Source organism: Suncus etruscus, chromosome 1 (assembly GCF_024139225.1).
Source record: "Suncus etruscus isolate mSunEtr1 chromosome 1, mSunEtr1.pri.cur, whole genome shotgun sequence".
Taxonomy (NCBI): domain Eukaryota; kingdom Metazoa; phylum Chordata; class Mammalia; order Eulipotyphla; family Soricidae; genus Suncus; species Suncus etruscus.
This window is the reverse complement of record NC_064848.1, coordinates 204,694,423-204,720,952: the sequence shown is the minus strand read 5'-3', so window position 1 is coordinate 204,720,952 and position 26,530 is coordinate 204,694,423. Positions and strand designations below refer to the sequence as shown.

At 56.3% G+C, this 26,530-nt stretch overlaps 1 protein-coding gene and 1 non-coding gene across 2 annotated transcripts in view; one reads left to right on the top strand and one right to left on the bottom strand.

Annotated features, from left to right (window-relative positions):
• The window catches only part of MYO15B (myosin XVB), a 38,004-nt gene extending 12,096 nt beyond the window's left edge, over positions 1 to 25,908 (bottom strand). The window contains exons 1-30 of the mRNA XM_049768498.1: positions 23,687 to 25,908; positions 23,531 to 23,594; positions 23,152 to 23,261; positions 22,961 to 23,035; positions 22,660 to 22,756; positions 22,367 to 22,470; positions 22,168 to 22,231; positions 21,533 to 21,646; positions 21,281 to 21,442; positions 19,772 to 19,885; positions 19,625 to 19,683; positions 19,415 to 19,553; positions 17,781 to 17,876; positions 17,498 to 17,629; positions 9,889 to 10,014; positions 6,212 to 6,289; positions 5,917 to 6,017; positions 5,777 to 5,822; positions 5,528 to 5,652; positions 5,095 to 5,212; positions 4,762 to 4,925; positions 3,303 to 3,396; positions 2,910 to 2,977; positions 2,728 to 2,761; positions 2,463 to 2,520; positions 2,044 to 2,174; positions 885 to 980; positions 566 to 801; positions 310 to 488; positions 116 to 188 (exon numbers count right to left, since the gene is read on the bottom strand). Of these exons, the coding sequence (XP_049624455.1) occupies positions 116 to 188; positions 310 to 488; positions 566 to 801; positions 885 to 980; positions 2,044 to 2,174; positions 2,463 to 2,520; positions 2,728 to 2,761; positions 2,910 to 2,977; positions 3,303 to 3,396; positions 4,762 to 4,925; positions 5,095 to 5,212; positions 5,528 to 5,652; positions 5,777 to 5,822; positions 5,917 to 6,017; positions 6,212 to 6,289; positions 9,889 to 10,014; positions 17,498 to 17,629; positions 17,781 to 17,876; positions 19,415 to 19,553; positions 19,625 to 19,683; positions 19,772 to 19,885; positions 21,281 to 21,442; positions 21,533 to 21,646; positions 22,168 to 22,231; positions 22,367 to 22,470; positions 22,660 to 22,756; positions 22,961 to 23,035; positions 23,152 to 23,261; positions 23,531 to 23,594; positions 23,687 to 25,908 (5,279 nt within the window). The remainder of the gene's footprint in view (positions 1 to 115; positions 189 to 309; positions 489 to 565; positions 802 to 884; positions 981 to 2,043; positions 2,175 to 2,462; positions 2,521 to 2,727; positions 2,762 to 2,909; positions 2,978 to 3,302; positions 3,397 to 4,761; positions 4,926 to 5,094; positions 5,213 to 5,527; positions 5,653 to 5,776; positions 5,823 to 5,916; positions 6,018 to 6,211; positions 6,290 to 9,888; positions 10,015 to 17,497; positions 17,630 to 17,780; positions 17,877 to 19,414; positions 19,554 to 19,624; positions 19,684 to 19,771; positions 19,886 to 21,280; positions 21,443 to 21,532; positions 21,647 to 22,167; positions 22,232 to 22,366; positions 22,471 to 22,659; positions 22,757 to 22,960; positions 23,036 to 23,151; positions 23,262 to 23,530; positions 23,595 to 23,686) is intronic.
• Positions 7,363 to 7,469, top strand: LOC126025288 (U6 spliceosomal RNA). The gene has a single exon (XR_007501319.1). It is a non-coding gene; the product is annotated as a U6 spliceosomal RNA (small nuclear RNA).
• Positions 25,909 to 26,530: the final 622 nt, after the last annotated feature.

The window sequence follows — 26,530 nt, the reverse complement described above, 5'->3', positions numbered from 1 at the left end:
GAGCCTGGACCTGCCCACTTACCCTCACCCCTGTTTCCCACCCTGCCTCTAGGTAGGGTTCTGGAGCCGTGAGGCTTTGGAAGGGCAAAGAGGGGAATAGGGGACCCCTACTTACTGTGCTTGCATAATGCAACCGGCCAGCTGTTCCCCCGTGGTCCAGGACCCCACCTCTGCTGAGTAACACTGCTCTGTTGGGGGGAAAGATGGGTGGCACTGGAGGAAAAGCCCCATAGCAGGAGAGTGGGCAGACGGGGGTGGGATTAGGATGGATTACAGCAGCATAGGGGTACAGGGAGAGCAGGGCCTCACCATTGAAGGTGGAGATGTCCAGCACCATGCGGCCCCGCCGCCACCCTGCAGTCCACTCCAGCTGGGTCGGAGGGTGCACCCGAGCCGCCCCGGGGACCAGCCGGGTCTGCTCCAGCGCCCCCAGGAGTTTGTGCTGGCACAAGGCAGCCATGCCCTGGGGCGCCTGGTCAGACACGAACCTGCACATAGATAGCAGGGGTTGTGGTGTGCTGTGAGGGTCCAGCCATGGACACCCTTCCCCTGGACCCCCCTTTACTTGAGCAGTGGCTTCTGCAGGGCGGGCAGCGGGGGAAAAGCACTCAGCAGGACCGCCATGAGGGCCCAGCCGCGCTGACTCTGCTGCTCATCTGGATTGTGCCAAAGCTGGGCCACCAGCTGGCAGAAGAGCTCATCCCGCAGCCCTGGATGGCGCTGGCCCTGCCGCACCAGGTATGTGCCCAGGGTCAGCTCCTGCCAGGGCTGCAGGGAGCCATCTCGAAGAAGCCACAGCATCTACAGACACAAGCCAGATGGTGAAGGCCAGCTTGCAGGTGGGGTGGGGTCACCCATCCCGGCCCTGCCCGAGTGGCACTTACCACCTTGTTGATATCCAGCGCTTTCTGGGGGTCCTCACCCTCCATCCGGGTCAGGGGCTTGGTCAGAGGCTGCCCGGGATTGGGCAGGGCTGGTTCCTGCAAGGAAGGCGGGGACGGGCACCTGAGAAGGGGGTAGTGCTTGTGTGTGCAGAGGGGGTATGGACTGGAGAGGAAAAACACCTTCCAAACACTGCTTAGGATGGAGACAGGAGTCCTGGGTTTAAACCCCATCATTGCTTGGTGCCCCCCCCAAAAAAAAAACAACAAAAATCAGGGAAGGCATTTGCCTTGCATGAGGCAGACCTGGGTTGGATCCCCAGCATCTCATATGGTTCCCTGAGTCTCCCAGGAGTGAATCTTAAATGCAGGACTAGAGAAATCCCTGAGCATCACCAGTCTGATATCACCAGTCTGGCCCCCCAAAACCCAAAACAAACAAACAAAACTCAAGGGCAGAGCAATAGCAGAGCAGGTAGGGTGTGCATAACTGCACATGCTGGTTCCAGCGTGGCTTCTGTCTCTAACTCAGCTGTCTGACTACTTCCCGGCTTGGTTTGGGTTTTTGTTTACTTTTTTATTTTTATTTTTATGTTTTTGGTTTTTGGGTCACACTGGCAGTGCTCAGGAGTTACTCCTGGCTCTGCGCTCAGAAGTTGCTCCTGGCAGGCTCAGGAGACCATATGGGATGCCGGGAATCGAACCGGAGTCCCTCCGAGGTTGGCAGCATGCAAGGCAAATGCCCTATCGCTATGCTATCGCTATGGCTCCCTTGTTTATTTATTTATTTATTTATTTATTTATTTTTGTTTGATTTTGGGCTCACGCCCACCATGTTTAGGGCTCATGCCTGGCAGAGCTCAAGCGACCCTACGGGGTGTTGGGGATGGAACCCAGGTGAACTGAGTGCTAGGCTGGGCACTCCCATCCCTGTGGGCAGGGTCCATGTTGTTCCTCTTCCTGCTGAGATTATGTCAAGGATATTGGGGGCCCCAGATGAGGCCCCAGGTATGCTCCCAGGAAGCTAGGGGAAATAGGCATGCAAAGCCCAGCCCTGGCATCAGACAGACAGGGACAGGCCTGTTGCAAACCTGGAAACTGGGGGTGGAGTTGGTTGGGGGGCTGACCCAGGAAAGGTTGAGGTGAGGCCCGGGGAACCCACCTGAAAGCCAATGGAGATGAAGCTGGAGAAGGGAAAGTTGTTGATGTCCGTGGGGAGGGTCAGGCTGGGCCGGGCGGGGACTTCGGGGGGCAGGGACTCCGTGATGCTCTCGGCCAGGGTCTGCTGCTGGCCTGGGGATGTCACAGCAGCTCCCAGTGGGGGGTCCCTTGGCCCGAGTCCACCACCTCCACCCCTCACCCCCAAGGAACTGGGAAGTGTGCTGGGGGAGTCTAGACATCAAGGAACCCTCCCCAGAAAGACCCTCCCACGGTGGCCCCGAGCCACATAAGACAACAAAATTTGGGGAGCTCAGAAAGCTACTGAGTGGGTTTCTATCTCTCTCCTCATCCTGGTGTGACTCTCCCCAGCACTGAGAACAGCAGTGGGGGAATCACCCAAAACAAAGCAGGAAGACGCACCTTCTGCCATCTTCAGCATGACGGCCAGCTCGGCCGGGAGCTCCACACGACTCAGCTCCTGCATGAGGGGCACATGCCCAGGTAAGGGGTGCAGGGGGCCCGCCCCTTCCACTCCCACCCAGGACTCAGACCACCCCAGGGTCCCAGAAATCCTCAGGAGTACCACTCATGCCCCTGGGAACCAGCCCTCCCCCATTCTCCGGCTTAGCCCTGGAGCTGCCCCCTTTTCCACCTACCATGCTTGGCACCGTGTGGGGGGCCCCACCACCAACTCCTTGCTGACCACACCCGGGCGTCCGCTGTGGAGGACAGACAGGAGGAGCCGCTGCCTCCAGGAATCGCCGGGAACCCGGTGAACCCCCTCACCCCCAATCAGTCCCCTTCCGGCCCCCCTCCTCCAGCACAGGCCTGGTGGGGAATGCGGGAGCAGCCGTGCAGAGCCCTCACCAGCCTTCAGCCCAGGGCGCGGTGCCCGTCTGCTGGGGTGCCGGGAAGTGGGCAAGAATGGTCAGTCCCTGGGGCAAAGTCCAGGCAGGGCGGGGCCCGAAGGGGCAGATGTGGAGACCTGAACCTTGAGCTGCTTTATGGCCTCGGATTGGACTCACAGGGCAAGAGAGGGGACCCTAGGCCAACAGGAGGGGCCCAGCACTCCAGGGTGTGGGCATCCCGGAAGTAGTGCCAACTTGTCCGGCCAGCAGAGATGGGCAAATGCCAGCAGCCTGTGTGTGTCCGAGGCTGCAGTGCTGGGTCGGTGAGCCAGGGTTGGGGTGGAATTGTTGGGTCCCCCTCCCATTGGAGCTTCCTCATGCCTGCCCCACCTCCCCTCACCTCTCATCTCACCTGCAGCCTCCGGCGTGTCCAGAGCAGAGGCCGAACTACCAGGAGCGACACAGACAGTCGAGCCAGTGCCGTCCGCCGCTGTATGTACCGCTTCCTGGAGGGCCAGGAAGGGCAGGTGAGGAATCCACACCCCACACCTGAGTCCCAGCACCCCTAGTCTATATGTTGGGTTCAGAGAGGAGCTCAAAGCACTGGAGTGGGCAGCATGCGTGGGACCCCCCCACCTGCAGCTCACGGGTGAGTGTGGTCCCTACCACAGAAGGAAACAGATGGACCCACCTGTCAAATGAGGCACTTGGGGATGGGCATAAAGTCACACTCCAGAGCACCTCAATAAGTGAAAATGTTCCTTAGGGGGCCGGAGCAATAGCACAGCAGGGAGGGCATTTGCCTTGCATGCAGCTGACCCAAGTTTGATATCTGGCATCCAATATGGTCCCCCGAGTACCACCAGGAGTGATTCCTGAGTGTAGAGTCAGGAGGAACCCCTGAACATCGCCAGGTGTGGCCCAAAAACTAAAAGAAAATGTTCTTTGGGTGTGGGGGGAATGAATCCAGATCAGATTCAAGCCTCAAGCAAGGCAAGTGCTTCCTACCCCACCCCTGTTTATTCATATTTTTTGGGGGGGTCACATCTTGCAGGGCTCAGGAGTTATTCCCGGCTCTGGGCTCAGAAATCTCTCCTGGCACATACAGGGGATCATATGGGATGCCGGGATTCGAACCACCATCCGTCCTGGATTGGCTGTTCATTCATTATTTAGGTGGTGCACTTGTATGCAGTCCCACCCAGACCAAAATGCCCCTGAGGAAGGGCCAGAGCAGAACAGCGGGGAGGATCTTGCATGCATTGGACCCAGGTTCCAACTCTGACATCCCCAAATGGTTTCCTGAGTACCACCAGGAGTAATTCCAGGAGGCAGAGCCTGGAATTACTTGAGTCTGGTTAGGTGCGACCCAAACCCAAAAATAACAAAAGTGCCCTTTGAGAGAACTTTCCATCCTCTCCCTGCCAACCCTGTGCCCCCCTATCAACTTTTTGTCTTTTGTGAGGAGGAAGACCACACCCGGCAGTGCTCAGCAATTACTGCTGGCTCTGTGCTCAGAAATCGCTCCAGGCAGGCTCAGGGGATTATATGAGATGCCAGGGATCGAACCTGGGTCAACCTGTGCAAGGCAAATGCCCTACCCGCTGTGATCTCGCCTTAGCCTCTCAACATTTTGTCTTTATGGTGCTGAGGTGGTTTGAACCCAGGGACTTGCACAGGCCAAGAATGTGTCCTCCCTCTGCCCCACACCTCACTACAGATCCTGATAACTGACGGATCACAGGCAGGTAAGGAACTTCCCAGGACTGGGGGCATGCAAGCTTGCACATGAACTCAGGAGTAGACTGAGAATAGGTATGGACTTCTGCCAAGTGCCTTTACAGCCCCTGAGCCCACACATCCCCACACACCTGGCCTGAAGCCCTCGCACCCGGGCCTGCATGCGTGGCAGGAGGCGGAGACGCTGATGGGAAAGGCAGGTACGGAGGCCGCGGCGCAGGGCAAGCAAGGTCTGGGTACGCCGCTGGGCTCGGAGCTGCTCCAGCTGCTGCCAACCAGACTCCCGCAGCAGCACCTGCGACAAGGTGTGAGCAGGGGGCACCTGCTTGTCCCCTCACGGGTCACAGCCAGGCAGTGGCCTGAATCTCAGGGGTTGCCCTCTCCACCTGCCATCAGTCAGAGACCACCAACCCTTGTCTTTATCTATTTTCTTCCAACACAGGCATACACACACATGCATGCACCTGGGTGGTCCCGAGGTGGTAGAGTGTGGACTCGGACCCCAGCACCTGGCTCAGGAGGGCGCTGCATCGCTCCCGATCAGAGATGTCCCCCTGTCCAGTTGTCCCCAAGGCCCGAAACCTGCCCGGGTGGATGAGAACTGAAGTCAGGGATGAGTGTAGCAGGGTGGAGGATTTTGGGGACTAGGGAGCACCGATGGAAGCAGGGGACTCGGGAGGGGTGCAGGGAGCAGGTGCTGGAGAGAGAGAGGGGCAGTAATAGTCCCTGGATAAAAGTGGGTCCCAGCAACAGCAGTTCCAGGAGAGTCTCCTCCTCCTCCTTCTCTTCTTCCTCCCCTCCTCCTCCTCTTCCTCCCTCCCTTCCTCCTCCTCTTCTTCCTTCTCTTCCATCTGGGGTCTGCCTGACACCCTCCATCACCCCTGGAGGGAACCACACCTGGCCAGAAAATCCCGGAAGGGCTTGCGCACAGGGAAGTTGGCACTACGGCTGCACACCGCCTCCAGGACGCCTGCCTGGTGCAACTGCTCTGCCACGTGTCCCACATCAAAGGCACCAGGCAGCTGTAGGACAGACAGACAGACAGACAGACAGACAGACAGACAGACAGACAGACAGACAGACAGACAGGGAGAGGGGGTCTCGAAAAGGCTGGGAAGTTATGGCACCTGGTATGGGAGTGCTCACCTGCCTGGGGTTGGGCTGGATACACTGGATGAAGAAGGCTCTGCTCCTGGACAGAGAAAAGGTCACGTGGGCACACAGCTCACCCAACCAGCTTAGCTCCTCTGAGGTTTGGGGCCACCTACACCCCACCTTGTCCTCACCTGCCCAGCTGAGCCAAGAGGTCCCCCAAGGAGCGCTGGAAGCGTGAGGCCAGCGTGGCACTGTCTTGCCCAACACCAGCTTGGAACAAGCTACCCACCAGCTGGGGAGGCGGAAGGAGGGTGTCCACTGCCTGACCTTCTCTGTCCCCCCACCATACCCCCCATCCCAGGATCCAAACTGTGTCTGGGCACTTGAGAGTGAGTCCCATGGGCAGATTCATACCCCAGGATGAATGGGGGAGTGGGGACTGGGAACGACAGGCTGGGGGTCCCCATGGGTGCTGGCGGGGAGCACCTGGAGTTGGCTCTGTGCCAGCATGTCCTCCACCTCTGGGGCAAGGTGGTCCCGGTTTCTGCTCAGGAACTTGTGAACCTGCAAGAGTCAGTGTTGGGGGACCTGGGGAAGCAGGGGGGGGGCAGGCATTGGAACACAACCGGGTCTCTTTGGCCATATTTTTCTGGCCATATTTTTCTGCATTCACAGAATATGACTGCGGTCTCTGACGAGAGCTGCTGGGAAGGAGACTCATGAAAGTGGGTTCAGGTCCCCCCCTCCCCAGAGAGCCCAGATGAATGGATCAGGAGCCTCAACAATGCACCTGTGCTGCCTGGGTCCATGGTACCTGAGAACATGCTCCAGTATCTATCTACCTCCACTTGTGATGTGGCTTTCCTGCTTTCATGTGGGGCTTATACCCCAGCTCTCTCTGCCTTTAGAGAAACCTGTACTCTTTTTTTTGGGGGGGGTGGACCACAGTGCTCAGGGGTCACTTCTGGCCTCCTGTCTCTGCAGTCAGAAATTGCTCCTGGCAGGCTTGGGGGACCATATGGAATGCCGGGAATCGAACCTGTGTGAGGCAAATGCCCTATCATAGTGCTATCGCTCCAGTTCCTGAACTTGTGCTCTGTCGGGTATGTTTCTCTCTTTCTTACTTTTTTTTTTTATTCTCTTTCTCTCCTCTTCCTCAGTACTTCCCAATAAAATCTGATTTTACAGAGGGGAAGGAAGGAAGGAAGGAAGGAAGGAAGGAAGGAAGGAAGGAAGGAAGGAAGGAAGGAAGGAAGGAAGGAAGGAAGGGAGGGAGGGAGGGAGGGAGGGAGGGAGGGAGGGAGGGAGGAAAAGAAGAAAGAAAGAAAGAAAGAAAGAAAGAAAGAAAGAAAGAAAGAAAGAAAGAAAGAAAGAAAGAAAGAAAGAAAGAAAGAAAGAAAGAAAGAAAGAAAGAAAGAAAGAAAGAAAGGAGGGAGGGAGGGAGGGAGGGAGGGAGGGAGGGAGGGAGGGAGGAAAAGAAGAAAGAAAGAAAGAAAGAAAGAAAGAAAGAAAGAAAGAAAGAAAGAAAGAAAGAAAGAAAGAAAGAAAGAAAGAAAGAAAGAAAGAAAGAAAGAAAGAAAGAAAGAAAGAAAGAAAGAAAGAAAGAAAGAGAAAGAAAGAAAGAGAAAACTACATCAGTGCTCGCTTCGGCAGCACATATACTAAGATTGGAATGATGCAGAGAAGATTAGCATGGCCCCTGCGCAAGGATGACACGCAAATTCGTGAAACGTTCCATAATTTTTTTTGGAGTCACACCTGGCGGTGCTCAGGGGTTACTCCTGGCTGTCTGCTCAGAAATTGCTCCTGGCAGGCACAGGGGACCATATGGGACACTGGGATTCGAACCAACCACCTTTGGTCCTGGATCGGCTGCTTGCAAGGCAAACGCCGCTGTGGTATCTCTCCGGGCCCACGTTCCATATTTTTAATATGTCCGGTTTAAAAAAAAAAAAAGAAAGGGGGCTGGGTGGTGGCGCTGGAGGTAAGGTGCCTGCCTTGCCTGTGCTAGCCTTGGATGAACCGCGGTTCGATCCCCCGGCGTCCCATATGGTCCACCAAGCCAGGAGCGACTTCTGAGCGCATAGCCAGGAGTTACCCCTGAGCATTACTGGGTGTGGCCCAAAAACCAAAAACCAAAAACAAACAAGAAAAAAAGAAAGAAAACTACATCAACAGGAGTTCAGTCATACTACAGGGCGCTTGCTTTGCACTCAGCTAATCTAACCAGATTCGATCCCCAGCATCTCATAGAGTCCTCTGAGTGCTGCCAAGAGTGATCCCTGAGCACTGCCAGGTGTAGCCCCCCAAATGAAAAGCAAACTAGGAGCCTTCAGGAAGCTCTCAAACTGATGTTGGGGCCAGGAACGGTCTCAGAGGTAGAGCACTTGCATGTGTGAAGCTGTAGATTCAAACCCAGATGAAGAAGGAAATGAGGAGGAGGAGGAGAAGGGAGGAGGAAGGATTCTATTTTATCTTCATTTCTGGGCTGCACCTCACGAGCACAGGGTGCTTGGCATAAGCCCGAGTCAGCCGCAGAGTCAGTCACTGCTGTCTCTGAAGATCCACGTTTGTTGTTTTATTTTGGGGTCATGGTGGTGCTCAGGGCTACTCCTGGCTCTGTGCTTAGGGATCCCTCCTGGCGGGAACCGGAGGCCCATATGGGATGCCAGGGGTTCATCTTTCAAAGCCAGCACCCTCCATGCTGTGCTATGGCTCTACACCCTGTATCTCCACTCTTGTTGTTTTTTTTTTTTTTGGGGGGGGGCACACCCAGTGATGCTCAAGGGTTACTCCTAGCTATGTGCTCAGAAATCACTTCTGGCTTGGGGACCATATGGGATGCCCGGGATCGAACCAAGATTCGTCCTGGGTCAGCCACGTGCAAGGCAAACGCCCTACCGCTGCACCATCGCTCCGGCCCTCACTCTTGTTTCTCTATTTGTTTTCCACACCCAGCAGTGCTCAGGAGTTGCTCCTGGCCTTGCTCGGAGGATTATGTGTCAGGGATCAAACCTAAGATCAGATCCAGGATCAAATCCAGAATCTCCTCCACCTGCCAAGCTCCTCCAGTTCTGTTTTATGTGTTTTGGGCCACACCTACTGATGCACAGGGGTTAGTTACTCCTGGCTCTGCACTCAGAAATCGCTCCTGGCAGGGGCCGGAGTGGTGGCACAAGCGGTAAGGTGTTTGCCTTGCACGAGCTAACCTAGGATGGACCACAGTTCGATCCCCCAGCGTCCCATATGGTCCCCCAAGCCAGGAGCGATTCTGAGCGCATAGCCAGGAGTAACCCCTGAGTGACACTGGGTATGACCAAAACAAAACAAAACAAAATAAAGAAATCACTGCTGGCAGGCTTGGGGGATCAAATGGGATGCTGGGATTCGAACCACTGTCCGTCCTGGATCTGCTGCTTGCAAGGCAAAAGCCCTACTGCTGTGCTATCTCTCCAGCCCCCTTTTATTTTTCTTTTGTGACTTTTCATCCTTTTCTTTTGGTTGTGGGCCACACCTGGAAGTGCTCAGAGCTTACTCTTGGCTCTGTGCTTAGGAATCTCTCCTGGTGGTGCTCAGGGAACCATCTTATATGCTAGGAATCAACTCAGTTGGCTGTGTGCAAGGCCAGCGCCTTCTCTGCTGTAGGACTACTCCGGCCCCTCATTAAAAGAATGCTTGCCAGGGCCAGAGAGATAGCTTGGAGGTAAGGCGTTTGCCTTTCATGCAGAAGGTCATTGGTTCAAATCCCGAAGTCCCATATGGTACCCCGAGCCTGCCAGGAGCAATTTCTGAGCGTGGAGCCAGGAGTAACCCCTGAGCACTGCTGCCAGGTGTGACCCCCCCCCAAAAAAAAAAAAAAGAATGCTTGCCCTGGAGGCCTCCTCCAGGAAGTCTTCCCTGAAGAACTGCCCTACCTCACTCCCATTCTAACCTTGGCCAAGTCCATGCTGCCACCTTCCGTCCTGGAAGGAGGCTGGAAGAAGAACAGGTGCCCAGTCCTGTTCTACAGATGGGAAAATGGAGGCCATAGGGCTTGAGCTATACCCTTTTTAGGGGGAGGTGTCCAAGGTCCCTTCCTGGAACAACCTCAGGGACTGTGTTCAACTGAGGCTGGGTCAGGGAGGGGGACCCTCTGCCCTCCGTGAGACTGGCCCAGTCTATACCTGGTAGGTGACAGTCCCGGCCGAGTGCCGCACGGTAAAGACGGGCAGAGGCTGCAGGGGTCTGACGTAGCAGGGATGCTCGCCCTGGCGGTAGTGGCACTGCTGCAGGAACGTGTGGGCCGTGGCCTAGGAAGAGGGGGAACCCCAGACCTGGGTGCTTCCATCACCCTCCAGCCTCCCCCCCCCCCACCATGTCTGCAAGTATGAAACAATGGTTGGTGCCAGTGGAGTGCAGGTTAGTGAGTGTGGGCTCGGCTCTGCACACAGAAAGAAGAGATCCCCCCACTTTTTCTTTTGTTTCTTGGGCCACAACTGGTGGTGCTCAGGGATTACTCCTGCTCTGTGTTCAGAAATCAATCCTGGCAATGCTCAGGAGACACTAAGGGATGCTGAGGATCGAACCCTGGTCAGCCTCATGCAAGGTAACTTCCCTCCCCACTGTGCTATCGCTCCAAGCCCCAGTCCCCCTTTCTGAGTCTGTCAGCAAAGCATCCTACCCAGCCCAGGGAGGCTACAGTGAAGCCTCTCCTCTTGGCATCTGGTTCATGAGCAGCTCTTTGGGGGTCACGTGGGAGTGAAAAAAAGTGGGGAGGCAGGGAGGATGCTCAAAGGGCTGGAGCTTGTGCTATGCAAGAGGGAGGCCTGTTCGATTCCCAGCATTGTAGGGTCCACATAGGTGCTGAGTGGGTAGCAGCACCCAAGCACTGCAGGGAGGGATCCCCAAACCAAATGTACCTGCACTCAGGGCAGACTCATACACACATGTACATACATAGGCACATACATGCGTACTCATACAACATCCATGCTCACACATCCACCCACACAAACACATGTGATATCATTTCCGGCTAGAAACCATTTTTATTTTTTGGTTTTGGTTTTGGTTTTTGGGCCACACCTGGCGGTGCTCAGGGGTCACTCCTGGCTGTCTGCTCAGAAATAGCTCCTGGCAGGCTTGGGGGACCATATGGGACACTGGGATTCGAACCAACCACCTTTGGTCCTGGATTGGCTGCTTGCAAGGCAAACGCCGCTGTGCTATCTCTCCGGGCCCTAGAAACCATTTGTTTACACCACCACCTCACCATGCCCCTGTGGAGCTCAGGGGTTACTCCTGGCTATGTGCTCAGAAATTGCTCCTGATGGGGCCGGAGAGATAGCATGGAGGTAAGGCATTTGCCTTTCATGCAGAAGGACGGTGGTTCGAATCCCGGCATCCCATATGGTCCCCTGTGCCTTCCAGGAGCGATTTCTGAGCATAGAGCCAGGAGTAACCCCTGAGCGCTGCCGAGTGTGACCCAAAAACCAAAAAAAAAAAAAAAAAAAAAAAGGAAAAAGAAATTGCTCCTGGCTTGGGGGACTATATAGGATGCCGGGGATTGAACCCAGGTCTGTCCTGGGTCAGCCATGTGCAAGCCAAATGCCCTACCGCTATGCTATTGCTCCAGCTCCAGTTTAGTTTAAATTTTTTTGTTTTTTTTTTGGGAGGGAGAGGTCACACTGGTGGCACTCAGGGGTTACTCCTGGCTTTGTGCTCAGAAATCACTCCTAGCAGGCTTGGGGGACCATATGGGATGCTGAGATTCAAACCACCATCCGTCCTGAATCAGCTGTGTGCAAGGCAAATGCCCTACTGCTGTGCTATCTCTCAGGCCCTAGTTTGTTTTATTTTTGTTTTATTTTTGGGGCCACACCTGGCCACTCCTAGTGGCCCTCAGAGGGAACTAAATGGGATCTGGGGTCCAAATCTAGGTCAGCCACATGCAAGGCAAATGGTCTCCCCGCTAAACTATCTTTCTGGCCCCCAAACCCAACATTTTATTTTATTTTTCATTATTTATTTATTTTGTTCTTTTGGGTCATATCCAGCAATGCTGAGGGTTTACTCCTGGCTCTGAGCTCAGAAATTGCTCCTGGCAGGCACAGGGGACCTTATGGGATGCTGGTATTCGAACCACAGTCTGTCCTGGATCGGCTGCTTGCAAGGCAAAGGCCCTACCGCTGTGCTCTCTCTCCAGCCCCAAACTCGACATTTTAGTCCTTCAGTCATATCACGTGTTTCTTTTTCTTTTTTCTTTTTTTGGTTTTTGGGTCACACCCGGCAGTGCTCAGGGGTTACTCCTGGCTGTCTGCTCAGAAATAGCTCCTGGCAGGCACGGGGGACCCTATGGGACACCGGGATTCGAACCAACCACCTTTGGTCCTGGATCAGCTGCTTGCAAGGCAAATGCCGCTGTGCTATCTCTCCCTCTGGGCCCACATCACGTGTTTCTACTAAGTCAAATTTCAAAGCAGGCCAGAGCAATAGCCAGTGGTAGGGTGTTTGCCTTGCATGTGGCTGATCCAGGATGGACCCTGGCGTCCTATATGGTCCCCCGAGCCAGGATCGACTTCTGAGCAAATAGCCAGGAGTAACCCCTGAGTGTCACTAGGTGTGCCCCCCACAATTTTTTTTTTTTTTTCAAAACAGGTGCTGGGCTAATGGCTCATGAGCCGAAGTTTTGTACGTGAGAGGTTCAGGTCTGATGCCCAGCACCGCATTGTTCCCAATGCTGCCGGAGTGATCTCTGAGCATCACAGGGAGTGGCTCAAACCCCACCCCGCCAAAAATATATGAGCCTGAGTCATCAAGGACACTTGAGATAACTGACAAAATGTAATCAAATACAATCTATGACTGAACATAGGCTCATCCAAATAGAGAAAAGAAATCTGTGAACTGAGACAGAGACTGGAAGGAAAGTTGGAACATAAAAGATAAACTATACAAGTCTACCAAGTGTGGGGGCCAGAAAGAGTAAACCCTGAACACTACTAGATATGGCCCCAAAACCAAAAACAAAGAATGAACAAGACTGATAAACCATTAGCTAGATTCACAAGAGGGAAAAGAGAGACAGGCAAACAGAGACAGAGAAAACCAAATAAATAATACCAAAAAGGAAAAGGGAGAAATTTCAACTACTGTCCTATCTGAGGGGGGGTGCGGGGGGGGGGGATCCTAAGAGGTTACAATGACAATGGCTATGGGCTAAGCTGAAGAAATTCAAAGAAATGGATCATTTATTAAAGTCACAGCACATGAGTCTAATAACCCCAAGACTCAAGCAGGAGGAAGTGAACGACTTGAATAGACCAATGGAGAGGAAGGAACTGAAAACGTAATTAAAAATCTCCCCAAGAACAAAAGTCCAGGCCCAGATGGGTTTACTCAAAGAAGACTTATGACCTATAGTCCTCAAGCTCTTTCAGAATATTCAAAAAGAGGCCAGAGAGGAGACTGGAGCAAAAGCACAGAGGGTAGGGTGTCACCTTGCATGTGGCCTATGCAGATTTAATTCCTGGCATCTCAGATGGTCCCCTGAGCCTGCAAGGAGCAATTTCTGAGTGCAGAGCCAGGAGTAACCTGAATACCACTAAGTACAGCCCAACAATCAAAATAAGGAGATAAATAAAAATCAAAAGAGGGGCCGGAGAGATAACATGGAGGTAGGGCATTTGCCTGCATGCAGAAGGATGGTGATTTGAATCCCAGCATCCCATATGATCCCCCGAGCCTGCCAGGAGCAATTTCTGAGCATAGAGCCAGGAGGAACCCCTGAGCGCTGTTGGGTGTGACTCCAAAATTTCAAAAGAAAAAGGGGCCAGAGAGATAACACAGTGGGCAGGACCCTTGTCTTGCATGCAGCCAACCTACTCAGGTTTGATTCTCAATATTGTTCATGGTTCCCTGAGCTATTCCTGACAGTTAGGAGTAACCCCTGAACATAGCTGAGTGTTACCCAAAAGCAAAATTAAAATAAATCCAAAATACTAAAAAAAAGAAAAAAGGCGGGGCCCAGAGAGATAGCACAGCGGCATTTGCCTTGCAAGCAGCCGATCCAGGACCAAAGGTGGTTGGTTCAAATCCCGGTGTCCCATATGGTCCCCCTGTACCTGCCAGGAGCTATTTCTGAGCAGACAGCCAGGAGTAACCCCTGAGCACCGCCAAGTGTGACCCAAAAACCAAAAACAAACAAACAAAAATAAATAAATAAAAGAAAAGAAAAAAGGCAGAAATTCTTTCAAAGAGCTTCTGAGAAGCCACTCTAGGACCCGAAGACCCGCAGAGAGAGAACAGGGGAAGAAGTCTGCCTTGCATGCAGCAGACCTGGTTTGATTCCCTGTACCGTGTATGATCCTCAGCCAGGAGTGATCCCTGAGCACCGCTAGGTATATTCCCCCACCGCCAAATAGGAAGTTATGGTCTATTTTCACAATGGAATACAAAGCAACTGTAAGAAAAGATGAAACCTCGCAGTTGGCTCAAGGTTGGGTGGGGCCCAGGATGTCAGGTGAAGGGAAATAAGTCAGAGAGGGGAGGACAAATGCCAGATGAGTAAGTCACCTGGACCAGAGACAAACAAGGAAATAGATAGTATAGACTAGTGACAACCTGTGGCCTCTGATTAGGAGAGTGAGATTAGATTTGGGAGGGGCGACAGGGAGGCAGGCTAGAAGGAACAGAGGGACAGTGGGAATGAAGGGGGAACTTCAGCCGTAGCGGTGTTGGCACTTTGGACCTCAACACCATAAAGGCAGGGCAGGAGCAGTAGTGAAGCAGGGAAGGCGCTTGCCTTGCCCACAGTCAACCCGAGTTCGATCCCTGGCATTCGATATAGTCTCCTCATCTAAATACAATCAATAGTAACTCTTTGATGCAGAGCCAGGAGTGATCCCTGAGCAAAAAGAGGGTTTGGCATAATAGCACAGCGGTAGGGCATTTGTCTTGCATGTGCTCAACCCAGGACAGACCCTGGTTTGATCCTGGGCATCCCATAGGGTCCTCTGAACAACCTACCAGGAGTGATTTCTTTCTTTTTTTTTTTTTTGGTTTTATGGGTCACACCCATTTGATGCTCAGGGGTTACTCCTGGCTAAGCGCTCAGAAATTGCCCCTGGTTTGGGGGGACCATATGAGATGCTAGGGGATTGAACTGCGGTCCTTCCTTGGCTAGCACTTGCAAGGCAGACACCTTACCTCTAGCGCCACTTCACCGGCTCCAACAGGAGTGATTTCTGAACACAAAGCCAAAAGTAACCTCTGAGTGTCATTGGGTATGACCCCCCCCAAAAAAAAAAGAAAAAAAAAACCAACAAACTATGTGAGCACAAATAAATGAGAATTATATATACATTTTTTGGGGGGAAACACCTGGCAATGCTCAGAGGTTATTTTTGTTTGTTTTTGGGGTCATACCCGGCAGTGTTCAGGGGTTCCTCCTGGCTCTACTCTAAGAAATCGCTACTGGTAGGCTCTGGGGACCATATGGGATGCCGGGATTCGAACCACCGCCCTTCTGCATGCAAGGCAAACATTTTACCTCCATGCTATCTCTCTGCCCCCCTCAGGGGTTATTTCTTTTTTTAGGGGTTATTTCAGACTCCACACTCAGGAATCACTCCTAGAAGTGCTCAGGAAACCCCAAGGGATGCTGGGACTCGAACCCAGATGGTAAGAGTCCTCTCCACTGTACTTGCTCAGACCCCATGATATGGTTTTCATTCTATTTGGGGTTCACAACTGGCAGTGTCCAGGGGTTATTCCCAGCTTGGCGCTTCGGGTTCACACCCAGTGGTGCTCAGGGGAGTTGTGGAGTAGTGGGCTGGGGCTTCTGCGAGCAAAATAAAAAGAGCTCCATGGGGCCGGAGAGACAGTACAGAGGTGTTTGCCTTGCAAGCAGCCGATCCAGGACCTAAGGTGGTCAGTTCGAATCCCGGCATCCCATATGGTCCCCTGTGCCTGCCAGGAGCTATTTCTGAGCAGATAGCCAGGAGTAACCCCTGAGCACTGCCAGGTGTGGCCCAAAAACCAGAAAAAAAAGTAAATAAATAAATAAAAATAAAAGAGCTCCAGCTCTTTGGGCATGTCTCTAACGCCAACTGGGATATAGGAATAGCATGAAAATAACAATTGTCTTGCCAGATACCTTCAATCCAGAGCCATGCTTGGTGTATTTTTTTTTGGGGGGGGGGGCACACCCAGAGGCACTCAAGGGTTGGTTTCTCCTGGCTCTGCTCTCAGGAATTTACTCCTGGTGGTGCTCCGGGGACCCTATGAGGGGCCAAGGATTGAACTGGTTGGTCCTTGTGCAAGACAAACGCCCTCTCCACTATGCCATGATTCTGGCCACGGCTTTATGTGTTTCTTTTCTCTTTGTTTTGTTTTGTTTTGTTTTGGGTCACACCCGGCGGTGCTCAGGGGTTACTCCTAGCTGTCTGCTCAGAAATAGCTCCTGGCAGGCACGGGGGACCCTATGGGACACCAGGATTCGAACCAATCACCTTTGGTCCTGGACCGGCTGCTTGCAAGGCAAACGCCGCTGTGCTATCTCTCCGGGCCCTTTATGTGTTTCTAGTGTTGAAAAATGAGCCTATGCAATCCCTGTCGATTCTTCTTTCATTTTTTTTTTTTCCTTTTTCGGTTCTTGGACCATACTCAGCAGTACTCAGGCCTTACTCCTGACTCTGAACTCCCACCCCCATTTGTGTTTTTTTGTTTTTGTTTTTGGGCCACATTCAGTGACATTCAGGGGTTACTCCTGGATCTGCACTCAGAAATATCTCCTGGCAGGCTCGGGAGAACATATGGGATGCTGGGGATAGAACCCGAGTCAGTCGTGTGCAAGGCAATGCTCCAGCCCATCTGCTTGTTTTGGGGGCCAACCCAGTGATAATATCCACTGTATTACCGCCAGCCCCATCTTTTGTTTTTAATCGAGATTTGGGAATGTGGGAAGAGGCATTTAGGGCTGAAGGTCCTAGTGTTCGTCTAGCCCAGATGATAGAAGAGTCCCAGACCTGAATAGTTTTGGCCCCCAGTCCTGCATGATGCTGTCGAGATGTGGGTCTGCGACCACCCTGTAGCTGCTAAGGGGGAGGCAGGCAGGCACACACATGCATTCATTCATTCACCCACTCATTCATTCACTCATTTATTAACTTACACTCATTCACTTCATTATTATTTTTTCGGGGGGGGGTCACATCCAGCAGCGCTCAGAGCTTCCTCCTGGCTCTACACTCAGAAATCACTCAAGGTAGGCTCGGGATTCGAACCACCGTCCTTCTGCATGCAAGGCAAACTCCCTACCTCCATGCTCTCTCTCTGGCTCCTCATTCACTTCTTCATCTATTTACTAACACACATATTCACCTACCTAGTCATTCAGTCACATTCATTCATTCACAGCACTCATTCATCCATCTACTCATTTGATCACTTATTCATATTCACTCATCCATTCAACAGGCCCAGGAGAAATGGGCTGGGTGGGACCCTCCATCAGAGACATGGGCCCAGCTGACAGCCACACCTAGGTCAGCGAGGCCCGGGCAGAGCCAGTGACGTTCCACGCTGGCCACCAGGGGGCGCGCGCGAGCAGGGCGAGTGGGGCCAGGCCAGGCCTTGGGGACCGACAGTGGGGACAGGAGGCTCCACGCCCCCTCCTGGCGGGAGGACTGGGCGGCAGGCAGCGCCCCGCAGGCCCTGCAGATGCGGGATGCCCAGAGCAGGTGGGTCCCTGGGTCCTGATGTGTGCCGCTGGCCCCGTCCCCCGACTCTCACCTGGGACAGCCGCGTCTGGGCGTCCAGGATGTCCAGGAGACTGTGGGGCTGGCCGGCCAGCAGCCCGAGGCAGGGGTCCCCGGGAGGCGGTGCACCCGGCGTCCAGGGCAGCAGCTCCCGCAGACTCTCCTCCTGCAAATTTGGGGAGCCCTTCACTGCGTTCTCACTTCACTGCCGAAGCGCCTTGGGGTCTCTGGGGCACAACCCTTGGGCAGGGCCAGCACCTCCCCACCACACACGCACCCTGGGCCCCTTGGGGTGCTGCCTTGAAATGGGGGGCTACCTCCTCCTGGGCTCGCAGCAGCTGGATGCACAAAAGCTGCAGCCGCTCGCTGGCCAAGTTGTTGCAAAGCTGCTCCAGGCCATTGACACGCAGCGCCTGGGGGTGCACAGGCAGTGAGGGAGTTCCCCCCACTCACCCAAGGCCAGAGCCTCATCTCTCCCACTGCACTGCCCTAAAGGGACCTGCGGTGCCCCAAGACTCAGACTATTCCCCCTTCCTCCACAAGGACCCAGCTGATCCAAATCCCCCATCCTCGCAAGTTGAGCTGCCTCCACGAAGTCTTCCAGCACTTCACCTGCTGTTTGCAGACATTTCCCTCCTGCCCCCCACTTCTTGACTCACAAGCCCAGCAGTGATCCCACTTCAAGTGGCTGTGTAGGGTGTGGGGCTAGCACACAGAGGAACAGTCATCAAAGACACAAGGGTGGGGTGGTCAGAGTTGTACCACTATGAATGGGACCCAGGTTTGAGACCTCACCCCCATCAGGAAGGTGTAGAACTTTCTGGAAAGATCATGAACCATCTTCCTGCTCTTCTTGGTGCCTCAGAGGCGGGCCCTGGGGTGACCCTCTCAGGGCCTCTGTCCTCCGCTGATGTCCTGGCTACGCAGAATATTCGGGAATGTTGGAGCAGAACTGGTCATTGCAGGGCAGCTCAATTGTAGACCCTGGGCCCATTTTTCTGTGTTTAAGGGGCTATACCTGTGATGTTTGGGGGCTACTCTATTCCTGGCTCAGTGCTCAGGGGTGCTCCGATCGGTGCTCAGGCGACCCAGGACTCTAGCTTATAAGGCATTGCCCGATCCCCATAGCCATCTATCTCCCCTGCACCTCGCCAGCCCCCTTTGAAGCCTGCACAGCTGAAGTGGACTCTATAGCGATATTCCCTTTCCCAAGGGGGACCTGTGTCCCTAAGAAGTGAGGTGAGTTCCATCCCAAGTCACGGTGGCTGAGTGGCAGGACCTAAACTCAGGAGTGCCTAAGGCTCCTGAGCTCAGTGCTCAGAGAAGGGCCAGAGAAGGAAGCCATGGGCCTGTTTACAAGGTGGGGGGAGGGGTGTTGTATATGAAAACATTTCCATAAGATTATCCTTTGCCTGTTGTCCCACCTTGACCTTCCAGGTGGGGGGCGCAGTTGAAAGCCGAATAAATAGTTTGGGAGCGAGGTAGGTGTTCAGGGTCTTCTGGGAGAGTTTACTGGCTGGCTCCAGGTATTATTTTTTTTGGAGCGTGCAGCAGGCTGACAAGAGACTCTCTTCGCCCAACCTTTTACCCCTTAACCCTCCTGTCTGTGTGGATTGTTTGCTGCGGATAAATATTACCAAGATCTCCCCCCAAAAGGGGACAAGGAGATGGGAATCAATTTCTCATTCTGGAAGCTCTTTGTGGATTCTCAAACAACGAATAAATAAGTAAACAGGACCCAACAAGGGGGCACAGTCGCCAATGCTCCCCACCTGCTGGAATTCTCAGCTAGACTCAGCCCCCATGTTCAGGCTAGGTGTCCCATCCTCTCTCCTTAGTACCCTCAAGCCCCAGAACTGCCCATCCCGGGGCTCATGCTGCAGAGATGAGACTCCAAAGCCATCAGAGAGGAGGGGACACCCCATCCCGGGCTTCCCCCTCCAAGGGTAACCTCAAAGCCATAGACATCCACGATGGTGACTGTGACACCCCCTTCTGTGGCTGGTGACAAGCATGATGCCAGGCGGGCATTGGTTCTCTGCAGGAGCCAGGAGAAGAGCCTCGAGTACAGGACTATGGCCAGGGTATCCCTGTGGACAGGGTGGGTGAGCCGGGATCCCCAAGCGCTGCCCACAAGGGGGAAGCCTCACCCCAGGAGAACCTGGCATCCAAGGCACTCTCCACAGGGAGGGAGCGGGAGGCCCGGCCGTAGCGCGTCTCCTGGGGGCAGAGAACATGCAGGATTCACACAGGCCTTCCTCTTTGAGGAGCTGGACACCCTCTTTTCCCGGCCGACCTCTAGGCTTACTGTGGCCCTTCTGGTGACAGCCCCCTCCAGGCGTTCGGGTGGCACCCGAAGCAGGCGTGCAGCTGTATGGATCTCAGCCCAGCTGGACAAGGCCGCCACTTCCTGTGACTCCCGCTGAACAGGAGAAAGGGGGGCATCAGAGCTCTGCTGGGAAGTGGGAGCCACATCCCTCGGGGATCCATGGCCACCCACATCCAGAGCCACCATAGATGGGCAACACCTTTCCCTTCACTCTCCTGCACAACCTCTGTCTCTATACCACTTCTTTTTTTTTTTTTCTTGGTTTTTGGGCCACACCCGGCGGTGCTCAGGGGTCACTCCTGGCTGGCTGCTCAGAAATAGCTCCTGGCAGGCATGGGGGACCATATGGGACACCGGGATTCGAACCAACCACCTTAGGTCCTGGATCGGCTGCTTGCAAGGCAAACGCCACTGTGCTAACTCTCCGGGCCCACCAGAGCCACTTCTGAGCCACACTGTTCCAGGAGACAAAGGTCCCAGGTCCTGGAACTGGAGTGAGAGCACAGCGGTAGGGGTTTACCTTGCACCCACCAACCCAGGATGGACCCGGGTTCAATTCTCAGTATCCCACATGGTTCCCAGAGCCTGCCAGGAGAGATTTCTGAATGCAGAGCCAGGAGTAATCCCTGAGGTCACTGGGTGTGCTCGCCCCAAAAAAGCCCCAAGACCCTGAGATAAAAGTCACAAAACCTGTGACCCAGGTTTGATCCCTGGCACCCCTGCCCAGGAGTGGGCTTGGTGTAGTCCTCAAGCCAAATCAAACTGAAAGCACTGGGCCTGGAGAGATTGCACAGTGGGGAGGGCAATTGGCCTTGCATATGAAGAGCCTGGGTTTGATCCCCAGCATCCCGTAGGGTCCATGAGCCTCACCAGGAGCGATTCCTGAGCACAGAGCCAGGAATAAGACCTGAGCACCAGTGGGTCTGGCCCAAAACCAAACCAAAACCACAGGGCTGGAGCAGTAGCACAAGTGGTAAGGCATCTGCCTTGCCCATGCTAGCCTAGGACGAACCATGATTTGATCCCCCGGTGTCCCATATGGTCCCCCAAGCCAGGAGCAATTTCTGAGCGCATAGCCAGGAGTAACCCCTGAGTGTCACTGGGTGTGGGCCAAAAAACAAAAACAAAAAATCCAAACTAAAACATAAAATAGCACAGGGTCAAAGAGATAGTACTATAGAGAGGGCGCTTGTCTTGTACATGGCCAAACTGGATTTGATTTCTGGCATCCCATAGGGTCCCCTGAGCCCCATTGGAGTGATTTCTGGGTGCAGAGTTAGGAGAAACCCCTAGTACTGCTGAGTGTGGCCCCCAAACCAAACAAAACAGCTTGTGAGATGGATGTGCTGTGCTGGGCTGGTCCTTAGAATCACTGAACACCCTTGTCTTAGCCTTCTTATCTGTATAATGGGCCTGGGCCTCATCCATCAAGTCCTCTCCAACTTCACAGTACAACCCTGCCTGCACCAGCCCTGCCCTAGAACCTACCTCTGATGAGGAGAAACAGATGTTGCCCAGCTGCAGGATGGCAGCTAGCACAGCCCAGATCCCAGCCAGCTCCTCAGGGCGCAAGCCCAATGCCTGCAGGGCTTTCACCAGCTCCTGGAAGTCCCTCAAATCCTCCTTGCCCTCCAGCCAGCAGGCCCTGCCCTGTGCAGAACAGCCGAGTGAGATGCCAGGCCTGGCTGGCTCTAGCTCATTGGGGGGGTGGGGACGCGGCACCAAGCTCCTGTTGCTCACCTGGTTGAGGTAGTGATAAGTCTCTGGCCCCTGCAGGGACAGTCGCTCCCGGACCACTGGGTCCAGCCCAGCCAGAACTTCATAAAAAACATGGAAGCTCCTCTCAGCCTGGGCCTTGGGGGAGAAGGGTGGGTTTAAGAAGGCAATGACAGGGAAGGTGGCGCTAGAGGTAAGGTGTTTGCCTTGCAAGCGCTAGCATAGGGCTGACCGCGGTTCGATTCCTCCCCCCGGTGTCCCATATGGGCCCCCAAGCCAGGAGCGATTTCTGAGTGCATAGCCAGGAGTAACCCCTGAGCGTCAAATGGGTGTGACCCCCCCAAAAAAAAAGGCAATGACCCAGACCTATTATTGGGGAAAGAACAAGGTCTGATGGAGCCAGAGTGATAACTCAGTGAGGAGGGCATTTGCCTTGCACATGGATGACCTGGGTTCTATCCCAGGCATCCTATAGGGTCCTCCAAGCACCACCAGGAATGAGCTTGAGCTCAGAGCCAGAAGGAACCCCTGAGTACTGCTGAGTGTGGCCCCCAAATAAATAAAAAAATAGAACGAGGCCTGTCAGGTGGGGAGGACACAAGGGCTTTGGGGCCACAGGCTCTGCTTCTACCCCAAACCAGGTGGGGAACCGACCTTACCTGGAAGGTCACTCTGGAAGCTTCCAGCAAGTAATGTGACACGGATGCCCCCACGATGGCTCCACTGTAGGCAAGGAGATTGGGGGGACCCTGGGTGTGGATACCCACAGCCACTGTCTCAGAGGACCCACCCGGGTAGCCTCAGGTTCCCAATAAGGATTGATCTGGGGAACCCCCACATCCCAGGGCCCTCACTCACTGCTGCAGGCAGAGATGAAAGGCCTGGCCAAAGCGGCTGGCGTTGGCGTTAAGGATGGTTTTGGCATGGCCAAAACTTCTAAGTATGGGCAGCACATTGGCCAGCTGGCAGAGGAAGGAGGCAGTCAGGGATCAGGGGGCAATGGGGCAATGACCACCAATAGGTTCTCCGAAAGGGACCCTCTAGCTCAGGTGTTGCACTGAATGTACCCCTAACTGTGTCATCGGAGCAGGCAGGGACTGTCCCAGGGGGAGATCCCTCCTGGACGCTAGGCCATGCCAGTGGCCCCTCACCTGGCACCCTCTGTCCCTTGTTGGCTCCTGCTGCAAGCTGGACAGGAACTCCACCAGCTTTCTGGCAGTTTCCGTCTTCCCTGAGCCGCTGTGCCCACTGTGGGGGTCAGAGGGCATGTCAGGGTCTCTGGGAAGGAGTACAGGAAGTGGGGCTCTTCCTGCACCAATGTGGAACTCACTGGAAACGGAGAGACAGACCCAGGGCATGGATCCCACAAAGGATATGGTCCAAGGTGCCACACCCAAGATGGCCTCAATGTTTACCAGGCCACATCTGTCAGTCCTGGTGGCCATCACTCACCTGAGCAAGATACAAGTGTTCTGCCCAGTACCCTGGGCCAGGCTGTAGGCAGAGGCTGCGATGCCAAAGATGTGCCTGCGGGAGAAGTGGGTGGCTGAGAAGGTGGCCAGGAGTGGCCAGTCTGCCTTCCTTGGCACCTGGGGGGTTCTGCAGGCTGAGCTGGGCAGAGCAGGAAGGGCCAGACCACTTACGGGGCCATGTTGGGGGCCTTCCCCGGATGGTAGCTGGCCAGAACTTCAGCAGAGAAGAGAGCCAGGGGTTGATGGGGGTTCAAAGCAAGCAGGAGAGGCCCCCCAAAGGTCTGGGGAGGAAGGCAGAGGCTCGTGTCAGACCGTGGAAGAAAAAGAACAACAATAAAATGTAAGCCACATCAAATGTGAGGACTAGGGTGATGATACAGTGCGGAGGGTCCATCAGGTCCCCCTGAACACCACTAGAAGTGACCCCTGAAGGCAGGTCTGAGAGTAAATCCTGGGCACTGGGCAGGTGGTCCTGGGAAGGAAGCAGCATCCCCAGGGTCTCTGTTTCCAAGAAATGGGGGACCCCCAGGGGCCCAGGGCCCGCCTTTACGTAGATGCGGCCCAGGTGGAACCTCTTCTTCAGGCACAGCAGCACGGAGCTGTCACACACGGGTCTGGGGCCACAGAGAGGGGTCGGGTGAGTGTCCAGCTCGTCCCCCGACCGGGGGGCTGAAAGTGGGGTGCAATGCGGGGCGCGGGCACTCACTGCAGCCGGGCCAGGTCCTCGGTATCCTCTAGGCCCTCGCCGCGGCTCCTGCGGGCTCCGATCGCGGGCATCTCCAGGCCGGGCCCGAGGCTCAGCTCCAGGTCCCGCTCCAGCGCCGCCTCCGCCTCGTCCTCGGGCTCCCAGCGCTCTCTTGGGGCGACCCCGGGCCCCGCGCTCCCCGATCGCCGCAGGCGAGTCTCCAGGGCGAGGCGCGGCAGCAGCGCGCCGGGGTCGGGCCCGGAGTCCACGCGAGAGTCCGCGCCCTGGGCCCAGTGCACCGGCGTCTCCCCGTCGCCCTGCGCCGCCCCGCGAGGCCTGGGGAGCACCACGGCGAACTGCGGGTCCCGGGGCTCGACCTCGCCGTCGGGGGGAGCTCCAAGCGGCCGCGGTCCCGCCTTTGACAGCTCCGCCAGGCGCCGCGCTAGACGGCGCCACAGCCCAGCCCCGCGGCCCCGCCCACGCCACGCCCCTAGGTGCATGGCCACTCCTCCATCGCGCTCTAAACTCCGCCCCGCGCCTACTCGAGGCCCCGCCTCCGAGCCCGACGCCCTGCCCCCGTCCTGCTCGAGGCCCCGCCCCCGGGCTTCATGGAGCTCCGCCCCGAGACCAGAAGCCCCGCCCCGAGACCAGAAGCCCCGCCCCCGCCCCTGCCCCTGCCCCGTGCCTACGTAAGATCCCGCCTTCATGCTTGAGGCCCCTCCTTCACGTTGCTCGAGGTCACGCCCCTCACCTACTGGAGGCCCCGCCTCGATGCGTGCGGCCCCGCCCTCTTCGCGCTTGCGGCCCCGCCCCGCGCCTTCTCGAGGCCCCGCCCCGTTGATTGAAGCCCCGCCCTCGTTCTGCTCGAGACCTCGTCCCTTTCCTAATCGAGCACCAGCCTCCAGACTCGAGGCCCCGCCCACCTCTTGCTCGCGGCCCCGCCCCTTGCTTACTCGAGGCCCCGCCCCGATGCTAGAGACTCCGCCCTCATCCTGCTCGAGGTCACGCCCCTTGCCTACTGGAGCACCCGAATCGATGCTCGAGGCCCCGCCCTCATCTTGCTCGAGGCCCCGCCCATTGCCTTTTGAAGACCCAACGCCTACTCGAGGCCACGCCCCGGTACTCGAGGCCACGCCCTCAGCCTGCTCTAGGCCCCGCCTCTCCACCTTTGGCCCCGCCCCTCGCCCTTGGCTTGCGGGTCTCGGGAGCAGCCGCATTAACCAGCGCAGGAGCCCCAGGGCACGGACCACGCGCATCATCCGCCGCTTGAGCTCCGTGCGGGGGGCGCCCGCGGCCTGGGGAGCGGGGCTTGGGGGCGGCCTGGCACGGAGCCTGCGGAGCGCCACGAGGGCGGACAGCGGCGCCCCGGGGGCACCGATTCGGTCTGCCCCTGCCCCTGCCCCTGCCGCCGCCCCACCAGCCCTGCCACCCCAGGCCCCGCCGTCGCCCTCGTCCCGGCCCCGCTCGACGTCCCCAGAAGCCGGGGCGCAGCTCAGATCGGCCCCGCGGGGCTCGGCGTTCCCGGGACTCGAGTCCGAGTCGGTCCTGGAGGCCTCGATCCCGCCCTGGGGCTCGAACCCGGGCCCGGCCGGGGCATCCTGGCCCGGGCGCTCTGCAGGGGCGTCGTGACAGCTCAGGCCCGGGCCCCCCAGATGCGCTCCCGGTTCCGTCCCGGAGCCCCCCGATCGTGGCGGCGACTCTGCGCCCCGCCTGCCCCCTCCCCGGCCCCGGCGAGCCTCGCTGTCCACGCAGGAGCTGTCCCCGTCCCTGCCCGACGACGTGTCCCCGTCCGGGCCGCGCCGAGGTGGGCGGCTGCGCGGGGCAGGGGTGCCCCGGGCCTTCCCTTTCCCTCTCCGCCGCCCTCCGGGATCGCGCCCATGTCGGGGTTCGCCCTCCCCCAGGCGCCCCCCTCTGCTCTCTCCAGGCTCCCCGCTGCCCCTGGATCCGCGGCTCCGTCCGTCCTGGACGTCCGGCGAGGACTCAGCTCCAGGCCCAGGCCCAGGCCCGGGGCGGCCTCTGCTCCCCTCTGCCCGGGGCTTGCTGCTGCTCCCGCGGGGCTCTGCACCCCCAGTCTGGGCCGCTTTGGAGCCAGATCCCCGTGCATGGGCCTCCCCTCGGCCCTGGACCTGGGCCTGTGCCCGGCGGGTTGCACCTTCTGCACTGGCCGAGCTGGACTCCGGCTCTGCCGACGGGGGTCTCCGGGGTCGCTCTGGACGCAACGCTTTGACTTTCCGCCGGCCCATGGGGGTGACTCGCTGGAGCCGGGCTCTGTGGCCTCCCTGCCCAAGCAGCATCTGGCTGCCCCCGCACTAGCTCTGCCTGGGCACCCCCCAAGAGAACATCAATAATGCAGGTGCTTTGGGTCCTGACCCCCCAGCTAACAATGGAGCCAGGCGGCCCAGGGAAAGAGGAGCTGGTGGCCGTGGGCAGAGGTGGCAGGCAGGGCAACCGGGCACCAAATCTCACCGCTCTCCTAGGGAGCTGGGGGTGAGGGGTACAGACATCTAGAATCATCTAGAACCATCCTCAGGGCTGACCTGGGTTTCCTATGGAGAGAAACTGGGCCAGGACTGATTCCTGGACCTCTGGGACTAGGAGGTTTTTTTGTGGGGAAAAGGCTCAGGGGGAGCGAGGGAGACTGGGCCTGAGCTGATCCCTGGCTCTGGTGTCTCTTCACCACAGCACCTCCTAGTCCACCTGGTGCCACACCAGAGCAGAGATCATTCCAGAGGGGCACCCTGCTTGAAAGATATGTGAAGGCTGGCCATCTACATAGCCCCTGGAGCTGGCACAGAGCCAGGTGGAGACATCCCCCACCCCAAAGGGCTGACTCAGTGCTCATGACCATAGCCATTCACTGCCCAG